The sequence below is a fragment of the Hydra vulgaris genome, chromosome 04, assembly GCF_038396675.1.
Source record: "Hydra vulgaris chromosome 04, alternate assembly HydraT2T_AEP".
In the NCBI taxonomy this organism is placed as follows: domain Eukaryota; kingdom Metazoa; phylum Cnidaria; class Hydrozoa; order Anthoathecata; family Hydridae; genus Hydra; species Hydra vulgaris.
In genome coordinates this window covers 5,495,618-5,507,500 of record NC_088923.1, presented here as the reverse complement: position 1 = coordinate 5,507,500, position 11,883 = coordinate 5,495,618, and the positions used below count along the sequence as shown (strand labels likewise).

The following is an 11,883-nucleotide window of genomic DNA, read 5'->3' as shown; positions in this document are numbered from 1 at the left end:
TCTTCCTGTTAAGACATGTGTTCTTTTGCAAATTGTAATCTAACTTCTTTATGACGAGCAGTAAGTTTTGGTTTTCGTTTACGCTTTTTCCAAACTGTGTTTGGATCGACATGTAAGGTTTGTCTCACGCTTTGAACAGACACAGTAATTGTAAATCAAGACGAATTTGAGATGCAGTCATGTGATGAGTAGCAGCACGACGTACAATAACTCGTACAGTACGATTATCAATTTTACATTTGCCACCACTTTCGTTATAAGCTCCATGACTAACGCCAATCTTGAAGTAATTATTAACCACTTTTGGAAATCTTTTAATTTTCTTTGCAATTTACCGATTAGATAAGCCTGTATCTTTGTATGCTTTGATTACTGCCAATTCTTTATTCATTAAACGCTTACCACGTCCGATTTCAAATTAAGGTATCAAAAACCAAATGTTAAAAACTTTATGACACTAATTTCACAGTCTTTGTTTAACTTACAAATAATAATAAATAACCAAGTCACAAATGCGTATCACCAGATCAAAATATACAAGTAAGCTGAAAATAATTGATGATGATGCCAATTCTATTTGTTACCGCAAATATAAAGTATTATACATTTTTATGGCTTTATCAAATGTACCGCAATTTAATTATGCTATATTATAATCTAAAAAGTTGTTGTTTGTAACAATAATTATATGTGCGTGGATACAAAAGATACACTGCACAAACTTGCTAACAGATTTACAAAATATTGGATCAGTACATGGTGAGACTAATTCTATTTTCTTCACTGTATATATATAATATATATATATATATGTATATATATATATATATATATTATATATATAAATATATATATATATATATATATATATAATATATATATATATATATATATATATATATATATATATATATATATATATACCCGGTTGGCACAGGACGTAAAAAAGACGTCTTTTTAACGTCTATTGAACGTTTGGGACGTCTTTTGAACGTTCAAAAGACGTCTTATTTAGGTCCTGTGCCCACTGGGTGTATATATATATATATATATATAAGGGGCGGATTCAGCATTTTTGATATTTGAGATAGCTAACTTGCAGACATGGAACAAACTCCGAAAATATATATGTTTATACTTATGTCAAATAAATACGATTTGCAAAAAACTACGATGATTTGATTCTGGCAACAAAAAATCCCAAAAATTTTAACCACCGCTACCTAAGCAAGAGAGCAACAAGTTGATCAAATATTTTTTGAACTATTCTTGAATATATTTATATTCATCGATTAATTCTAAATTTCGTAAAATAATCTCTTAGCGTTAAAAAATTATATCTTTATAAAATTTGTAACCCCCTTAAATTGAGGGAGGGAGGAATATCAAACATAATATAGTCATAATTTTTGAACACTAAGAGATTATTGTATGAAATTTGGAATTTATTGATGAATATAAACTTAATTAAGAAAAGTACAAAAAAACAATTTTTCAAGTTGTTGCTCTCTTGATTGGGGCTCTTGATTATATATATATATATATATATATATATATATATATATATATATATATATATATATATATATATATATATATATATATATATATATATATATATATATATATATATATATATATACACCTTATACAGAAAGTTTAAACGCACTTGTTTTATTAAAAGCTAAGTTATGTTTCGAGTGTTACAAACAGAAAATACAAGGCAAGGTCCAGGGTTTTTTTTTGGTTTTTTTCTTAGCCGATTATTAATTAAGAAAAAAATACAAATTTGAATTAAAAAAACGCAACATTTTTCCTGAAATTAAATAACAAACTCAAGTAATCAAAAGATTACTTGGAAAAAAGTCCAACAAAGTTTAACGCATCTTTAAATTCCTTTAATCGAAATATATTAGTACAGGATATGATCCCCGTTTGTTTTTAATACATGCTCGTATTCGACTAGACATTGATTCAATTAAGTTTTCAATCATCTTGATCTGTATTTCAAGCCCCAGTTAGGTCAGTTCTTGTTTGAGCGTTTCGTGACTAGTTGTTTGCTTTTTTGTTAGTTGATTATTCATCCAGCTCCATAAATTTTCAATCGGGTTTAAGTCTGGTGATCGTGCTGGTCAAGGCATAAGTCGAATATTACTTTTAAGGAAATAATCAGTGATTAAATATGATGTATGACATGGAGCATTGTCTTCTTGAAATAAATAGTTTTTATCAGCCTGGAACTAGAGATAAGTACGTTTTCCAAAATGTGACGATACTCATTCTGGTTAAATCTTCCTTCGTATATTTTATGACAGCCAACGCCTGAGCCTGATATACATCTCCATATGCCGACGGGACCACCACCTTTTTGAATACGGCTTAGTAGGTGTTGCTTCAAATATTTTTCCGAATTTTTGCGACAAAAAAATCTCTTGTTTTTTTTTTGTTTCTTGCATTATGACTTTCTTATTGTCATTCGACTAACTATTTTGTCTAACAGTGAAATATTTATTTCTGTACTTAAAGTTGATACTCCCGATTAGTTATTGATTCAGAACCTAGAATTACTGCAACAGATAACTCTGAATTAAGTAGTGATTCAATTCAACAATCGAGTACAAAACTTGACATTGGGTTCATCACAGCTGTATTTCCTTCTCAATCACAAATAAATACTTTTATGGCCAGAGTTCATATTGACTTTTCTATTTTCTATTTTGCAAAATACTATGCAATAATTGTAGGTTCCACAACAGTTTCATCTCACGTTGAGCAAATCACATTTATTTTATCAAGTTTGCCATGAATAGCAATATAAAATTGTTGAATGATTTTTGAAATTTTTAGATTGTAGCTACAAAAGTGGTTTGTAATTGGTCAAATAATTACAAAATCTTAGAAAATTATGCTAATCCATTCGCTGATTGAAGGACGCAAAGTTATGCGCCTAAAATGTTAGGCAAGTGCAAGGGAACGCAAGCTATAATATAATTTTTTTCCTTTGGTGACTACTTTCTAAAGCAATTTAAATGTCAACCAATTTTAACTGAAGCTAACCTTTTACATATTTTATCTGCTAATGAAATAGTAAAAGACGTTTTTTTCGACTACTCAACCAGTAACTGCCTACAAACAACCACCAAACTTACAAAGGGAATTCTGGGGACATCCTTAAGATCATTAAAAAAACAATTAATAATAAAGGCAATTTATAGAAAAGTTGCAAAAAAGAACAAAGTTAATAAAAATCAAAAAAATAATAATAATGTAGGCAAATTATAGAAAAATTATATTCTTATAAGCATCATAGTTTATTCATAAACAATGTTGCTTATAAGCAACATTGATTATGAAAGCCTTCTTCCTTCTTTACCAATGAACTTTTTAATGAAATGAGAAGGCGTAAAGTTTATTAGTAAAATGCTCTTCCGCTGTGCTCTATAATAAAACCGTAAAGTAATCTGGGGGCATCTTAAAAACGAATAAAATATAATAATAATGAAGGCAAGTTGTAGAAAAGTTGCTTCGATTGCAACAATGCTAATATTGGAATATCAGTTTAAGTATAAAAATGTCCTCCTCGATTTTTTTCCGCATTCACGGAAACGTTTTTTGTATTTTAAAGGAAAGTCTGCCTCAATTCTTTCAGTTAGTAACAAAATTAGATTTTGGTGATATTAATTATTGGTAGGAAAGACTGGGGCTAGTTAGCAACAGTGGTAAGTTGACGAACTGTATTTATTTACAGAGTCTTTCTTTGCAAAGTACCAAAAATAAAATTGAATCTAATTGAGTATTTAATCTTTACAGTAATATTATAAAATTAGAAGATATTGGGATTTTTGTGTTTTCAGACAAAAACGTAACTTTCAGATAATTGCGGTCTTTTTACTTTACAAAGAAAGTTGTTGACCGTACGAAAAAATATTAAATGTAAAGATCATAGTCACAATATGTTTAGATCATAGTCACAATATGTTTATTATTTCCACTTTTTTTTTTTAAATAGCTTTCATCAGGATCTATAGATTGTTTCTTGAAAAAAAATATACTTGGGGTAACTTGTCAAAAATTTTACAGGGCTAAATGGCCGATACTGTTTACTATGAAAAAAAAATTGTTTATAAAATAAACACTTTTTTAAATTTGTAACAATATTAAGAAACTTTATTATAATTTTTTTTTCCAATAAAAATTAAAAAAATTCACCTAGAAAATTTATTTAGTAAATAAATAGGAAAATGTACCTCGTAAATAAATTGGCTACTGTTTTGTGTAAAATAGAATTTTTAGTTTTCAAAATAAGTAGTAAATAAAATTAGATAAGTTTTTCATCAAATAATATATCAATACTCATTTTTATTGATTGTGACAATTTTCCCTGTGGTGGGGTAATTCTGTAAAAAAATTTCTTTATTTTTTTTAGGCTTCAAGAAATTTTTTTTAATGTAAAAGCAAGTTGAAAATGTTACCTGAACTCATTCTCCTCGCGACTGCGCTTTAAAATAAAATAAAAATGCTGGGCTGCAGAGCTCAAAAAGTAAAAATTAGAGGCAACTTGCCCCTTTCTCTCCTACAGTAAATATATTAGGAATAAATTAAACGATTCATAAAAGATTTTGTGAACTTTATCTTATCGTTTATCTAACTTTATCCTCATATACTTTATCCTTTATCCAACTTTATCCTCTTTAACTTTATCCTTTATCTAACTTTATCCTCATATACTTTATTTATTCACCTAACTACCTTAAATATAAAATTGTCTTGTCTTTTTCGCAGGTCTTCTTCTCCTTCGGAATTTGCAAATTCAACAATTATTTTATCTAATTCTAATATTTTTGCTTTTTCTTTCACTTTTGGTAAAATTGCGTAATGTTCGAGACGTTCCTGAGACACGCTATTTTTTAAATATATTTTGATCAACTTTGGTTGGCTAATAGATCTTTCCTCACTAGCAACATTCACATTTTTAATCTCTTGAACTTAATAGCAGGATTAGCGCTCGGACTGTGGTAGTTGTAGTAGTAAAAATTAAATATAATAACACATTTCAATACAATAATATTGTATTTTACATGTTTATTTATTCTAATAAGCATATTTACTTATTCTTATATGTGTATTTATTTATTCTTATATGCTTTTTAGAAAAGCAGAGTTTTTTCAAAACAAATTGTTCTTGCTTTCTGGTAAATGAGGTTAAAAATACTTAAGGCGAAGACTTTTTACATTCGATGATGGTTTATTTAAGGTACAAACCATATTTTTCTAATTTAATTTAGCATTAAGTCTTTATTTAATGTTATTTGCTTTTTAATTTAATTTTTTAATTTAATTTGCCACTGCAAATAGAAATAGATTCTAATTTAAACAAATTGTAATTTGATCTAAAACCTTTCAATTTAATTTCAGATTACCTTATAACGTGGCCGCTTCGTTTAGATTTAAGGACTATTTTTTTGAAGATTTTGAAGCAATTTATTTACGTTCGTTAACGTGCGGTACAGAATTACGCAACATACGATACGGAATTACGCAAATAAAAAACAAAGGTTTTGATATTATGTTTAACCAAGGACGTTTTATTAGATGGACCTTTTACTCATTGTTTAAATGCCAAATGCGCGTTTGTAATTATTATAAATAAAAATAGCCAAATAATAGGAAACATTTGCGTCACGTGGAAATACTTTTATACATCGAAATGATAACTGTCTCATCTACCTAAATAAATAAAAAAAACCTTATTTTGAAAAGTTTTGTAATTAATATATTTTGTTAAAAAAATTTTTATAAAAATTTATCTATTCAATCACCCTTTTTAAATCCTGTATAACTAATAACAAAAAGTTTTTAAACCATATGATTATTTTAGTACTCTATTAGTAAAAAAAATTCAAATACCAAAACATATATCAAGACAAAGTTGTGAGACAAATTTGTCTCACAACTTTGTTTTGATATATGTTTTGGTATTTGAATTTTTTCGGAAATCATTTTTTGGTATTTTGAATTTTTTGGTATTTTGAATTTTTTCGGAAATCGTTTTGGTATTTTGAATTTTTTCGGAAATCAAAATTTTGACGGAAATCAAATTGTTTTTTGCAAAAAACAATTTGATTTCCGTCAAAAAATAAAAGTTTAAATCTTTAAGAAAATAGTGAATTCAAAGTGTAGGGAGTAATGGTTGCCAGCAATCTCTAGTTTAATCTATAATTGATCTATGATATGACCTACAACACGTAGAAAATTCTTCTTACTTTACAATATTCATATTAGTATATCATATATTGCATTTTTAAAAAAACATTAGTTTTGACGTCAAAGTTTTTTTACAAACAAGTTATCATTATACAAAGCTTGCATATTAATAAAAATGTTTTCTAATACACAAGACATTCTTCATTAAATAAGATGCATTTATATTTTGCAAAAGTTATTATTTTACGTAAGTTAGCAAACCAAAAGTGTCGGTTTATTTTGTAAAATTATTTCAAAAAGTGACGCAAAGAATTCAAACCTGCATATAATTTCAGTAATTAGAGGCGCCTTTGATCTAAAACAATGCGTTAAAGGTCCTTCTATTAAAACGTCCTTGGTTTAACTAATTTACGAAAAAGCAAAAATATTTATCGGTAAAACATATCTAATTTATCGTTATTAACAAATCTAACTCATCTTAAATTATTGTTTGTCATCTCAACACATTCAAGAAAACAAACATTAGTTCTTTCATTCATTTTTCATAATTCATTCAAGAAATTATTTTTCATTATTAAGAGTAAAAAAACTTTCCTAAAACAAAGATTAATACCACTAATATTGAAAAATTTAAAAATGTGAATGATATGAGCGAGATTCGTAAATCTGCGCAAGGCTCCATGAATTCCGGGGCCACCCCGCCTTGCAGGGTTGTGCTCTCCTTATCTATGCCGCTGAGAAGCATTTAAAAACTGTATTTTTAACATACAATAATTACAAATAACAGTTATTTGTAATTATTATTTGTCGTTAATTAGATATGATTGCAAAAAAATTATAAATTAATCAACTTTGTGGAACTCTCAAACGGAACTACTAATTTACAATATTTCCTATGAATAACGACTTTAATTGTTTCAGTTGCTTCTAGAGAACTCTCTAAATTGAAAATATTAAAAAAATTATATAGTAATATATCTTCCGATCTTTCTTGGAAACCAGTTGCTTTCATTTCAAATCAGTTGCAAAATTAGCATCTGCTAAGGTTGCATCACTTTATCAAGCTCGACACTTTCTTACTCCGAATTCTATTCGGAGTAAGAAAGTGTCGAGGTTTTTTTCTCTATCTCTATAAATCTCAAATCCGACCTTGTATGGAACACTGTTGCCATATCTGGGGTGGATCTTCTAATGATGCACTTTCTCTGATAGACAAGGTGCAAAAACGCATTGTAAACATAGTTGGACCTGCTCTTGCAGCCAACCATTATCACATCGTCGTAACGTTGCTTCTCTTTCTCTTTTCTAAAAATTCTATAATGGGCACTGCTCTAAAAAGCTAGCGTCTCTTATGCCATCCACTAAAATTCATTCTCGTGTTACTCGTCATTCAATTAAGTGTCATCCTTTTTCTGTGACTGTTCCTAAATTCTCCGAAAACTCTTATTCGTCTAGTTTTTTTCCTTGAACATCAGTTAAGATTCATATAACTTGCAATCTTTTAAGTCGTCTGTCAATCGTTATCTTGTTCTACAATCTTCATCTTTCTCTTCCAGTAACTTTCAACTCTAATAGTGGTTGCTTGCAGCCTTGCTGGAAGCGAAGTTGTTAAAAAAAAAATATCTATAAGATCGTGATAAAAGATGCATAATTTTTGTTAAGAAGTCGTTCAAAGGAGAAATTTGATAAATTGCAATGAGTTTATTATGTTGAATTTTTTACGAAATAGTTATCGATTAACGATTAACGAAACAAGGAATGAAACGGTTTTGCTGCAACGAAAACTAAACGAATAAACTTTAAACCTTTAACAGTAATAAAATAAGTTTTCCACAAATTTTTACAAATTACAACGGATAAAGGAAGAATTAAGAAATTAAATAAACAAAACCTAAGACTTTCTTTGATTTGAATGGATCTCGGTATGTTATTAAACGGATCTCGGTATGTTATTGAAAACAATATTTCTCTGTTTTTTTTATTTTAGAATCTGAATATTTGCATTTTCTGAGATTAAAAGTGATATTAAAAAAAGAATGTAAAAAGTGATGTTAAATAAGAAGTATATAAAATATTTTTCTTATTCATTAAATGCTCATAAAACCAAAGAAAATTAAGTTTCTTATTAAAGCAGCTGACTTAAAACCACTAAAAAGAAAAAAAAATTGTCTATATATATATTCTTCAGTATATTACTTATATATTCCACAGTACATATATTTGTTTGGTTCAGTAGTAAAATTGTGGAGTGAAAATATTTTGCCACTACTGCTGTATCACCGAATGTATTTTTACCGCGGTAACGTTGATAGTACATCCGGTGATATTGCAGTAACAGGTAAAGATATTCAGGAGCTTGAAATACTCCATCTTTAGCTAAATTGCTTAGGCAATGTTGCTAATAATAATAATAAATTAATAATAATAAATTGCTTAGACATTGTTTTAATTTTTTTGTGGGAGACAGCATATTCCTTTAACTTTTCTTTTTTTCTTTTTTAAAATTTTAGTTTTAGGTGCCCCGAGGAAGACCTAACGGTTTTGTTACAGAGCACCAAGAAAGAGAATTGAACAAGGAAGTTCACACTTCCTTCTTTACCAATAAAATAAGCCCAGAGCTCGCTTTAAACCATGAATCATCTTGTTTCTTAAGCAAGCTCTTTAACAATTGCGCGACGACCGCTCAATTCTAAACTAAACTGTTTATCTACAGACTGTCCCAGTCTGTAGATAAACATCAACTCTACAGACCAGAGCAATCAGTTTTTTAATCAGAACAAGCAAAATAATATTGTGCGTTAGTTTTAGAATGGGAAATAACATTATTTTCTTTTTTAAAAAACTTTTTCTGTATTCATGCTTTTTTTTTCTGAAACTTTGTTCCAAAGTATCAAGCAATCAGAAAAAATGACTGCTTTGTTTTTAATTTTGAATAATGTAAACTTTTTTTCAAGTAATTTATTTTCAAGTAGTTTTTATAACATTCATTTCATTTTTATTTGGATAAAAGTAAAATGGCTGCTTAGTTTTTAATTTTTTATTAATGATTTCTAATTAACAAAACAAGTTTCTATATATTTTTATTTAGGTATTGGAACAAAATTCTAAACAAGATTTTCTAAGAATATGTGATGATAAATGGATTAATAAAAGAAAAGCTACAACTATTGCATTTTCTGTTCAAAGTGTCATCCTGGGAATAGAATACACGCTAACATTTTTAACTCTGTGGTTGTACATTAAGAAAATGATAAACACAAACTCTCCAAGATTTTATTACGCTTTGGTGTCCATATCATATTTGCTTTCATCGACATTGTTTACTCCTATTATTGGTAGAATTGTTGATAAAACCCGCCATGTTCGTTTAACATTTTTAATTTGCAATTTATGCTTGGTAATCGGAAATCTTTTATACAGCTTTCATTTCTCTCCGTGGTTTTTAGTTGCAGGAAGGTTTTTGTCTGGGTGTGCTGGTTTAAGATCTGTTATGTGTGGAGAAATAGTTCGCAGTTATCCGTCTGGCGAAACAAGTTACAATCTAGCGTTGTTATCAGTTACATATAATGCTGGATTTATTTTGGGTCCTGGTGTTAACTTTTTGTTTACTTATATTGATTTTCACATAGAATTGTGGCATTTAAATACTTTTAACTTTAACGGACTTTTTATGGCTTTTTTAAGTATAATAATGTTAGTTTTGAGTGTGACCATGGTTCACGATTTATCAAAAGAATTTGACTTAAAAGCATATGAAGAAAAAAACACTCAGAAGTTTCATTTGCAAAAAGTGGTTATCCAATCAAACATAAGTTCCGATTCTTTTAACGAGACCGTACCTTTGGTTGATTTTATAAAACAAGATAAGATCATGAATGGCAAATCTTCTTCATCTTACATAAACATATTCAAGTTACTAAAGCTTTTGTTCACCTCAATAGATGCTGCTTTGCTTTTATTTTGCACTTTTTTTGTGATGCTTTTCCTTGTCACCTTTGATATGTGGTTGCCAATACTTATAATTGATACACTTCATCTATCAATTCTAGAATTAAATATTTGCGTTTTTGGAACAGGAGCAACAAGTGTTGCCATTTTGTTTCTGTATATGTGGAAACCCGTTTCCGAAAACAAATTATTTGTTGCTGTCGTTATGGGTTTAATTGGCCTTTGTTTAGTTGACGCCAGTTTTATTTTTTTAAAACATACTAACATCAAACTACTTAATGTATTTTTAGGCGTTTTATATATGATATGCTTTGCTGGAGCAGGAATTATTCCAGATGTGTACCTTACAGACACGTTAGCAAAGCTTGTGAACTCTAACGTGCAAACGTTCGTTGACGGGATTCGTAATTCAATGTATTCCGCAGGATGTTTGCTAGCTTTGGCAAGTGCAGCATATACCTTTGAGTATATTGAAATATTTTCCGGAATTTATATAGTGTTAACTTTGTTGTGTGTTTACTTTCTAATTGTAAGAAAAAAACACTTGCTAAAACCAAAGCTAATCTTTTAAACGTCAGAAAGTTCCAGAAATTTTTATTTTAACTTTAATTACCGCTTGTATATTACAACAAAAATCTTAAAATAAAAGTTTGTATTATTTTTACCCTAAAATACCTATTTATTGTCTGGTTTGTTTGTTAATACAACGCAAATGTTAATACAAAAATAAATTTCTTTTATGCGCTAGTAGTTGGTCAACTCTTTATGTCTAATTTTCCTTTTTCCTTAATTTCCATTTTTATTATTACTTTTTTTTGGTGTTGTTGTTTAAAACTTATTTAGAAAACAAAAATATTAAAGTTGTAAACTAACTTTTACCCTTTTCGTTCTTTGTAACTTTAATTCTAAAGTGTCAGAGTTAATAAAAATAAATAAAAAACACAAAATTTAAGATTGCGGATAAAAAATGGCCACTTTATAATACAGCTTTATATGAAGCAGCTTTTCCAAGGTCCTATAAATTGTCTGAATCAAATTTTATCATGATATATATATATATATATATATATATATATATATATATATATATATATATATATATATATATATATATATGTATATATATATATATATATATATGTATATATATATATATATATATATATATATATATATATATATATATATATATATATATATATATATATATATATATATATATATATATATATATATATATACAGTGCTCAAAGTGAGGTGGGATGCAGCTGGACACCATCCCATCACCTTTTTATAAAGTATAAACCATCCTGCCACTTTTTTGTAAATTTCTATATATAACAATGATTTAGAGATAGGGTATTTTTAATTTACCAAATACCATCCCGTTACTTCTTTTTTCCACCTCAAACAGTGTGTAAATATATATAAATATATTTATATATATATAGGCCCGTTTTGGGGTCATCATGTTCTTCCAGCAAAATAACGGTCGTGACCTCTCCAGCCTCCCCTTCCCCTTTCGCCACTCACGCACTAAAATCTAAACGTTAACACGACTTTTTTTATATGCTTTTCATAATAAATTACTGCACCAGACAAAAAGTCAACAAGTAAATGTGGTAGTTATAACAAGGTAATCTAACAAATAAGCATTGGAAAATTAGATCTTTGTTTTCTATAAATACAGTTTGTAACAGGAGTAGAATGAAACAGGGTCATTCCACGCCA

At 28.2% G+C, this 11,883-nt stretch overlaps 1 protein-coding gene across 1 annotated transcript in view; it reads left to right on the top strand.

Annotated features, from left to right (window-relative positions):
- The window catches only part of LOC105850459 (uncharacterized), a 14,428-nt gene extending 3,588 nt beyond the window's left edge, over window positions 1-10,840 (top strand). Inside the window, exon 2 of the mRNA XM_065795308.1 lies at window positions 9,293-10,840. Within this exon, the coding sequence (XP_065651380.1) occupies window positions 9,293-10,723 (1,431 nt within the window). The 3' untranslated portion in view covers window positions 10,724-10,840. The remainder of the gene's footprint in view (window positions 1-9,292) is intronic.
- Window positions 10,841-11,883: the final 1,043 nt, after the last annotated feature.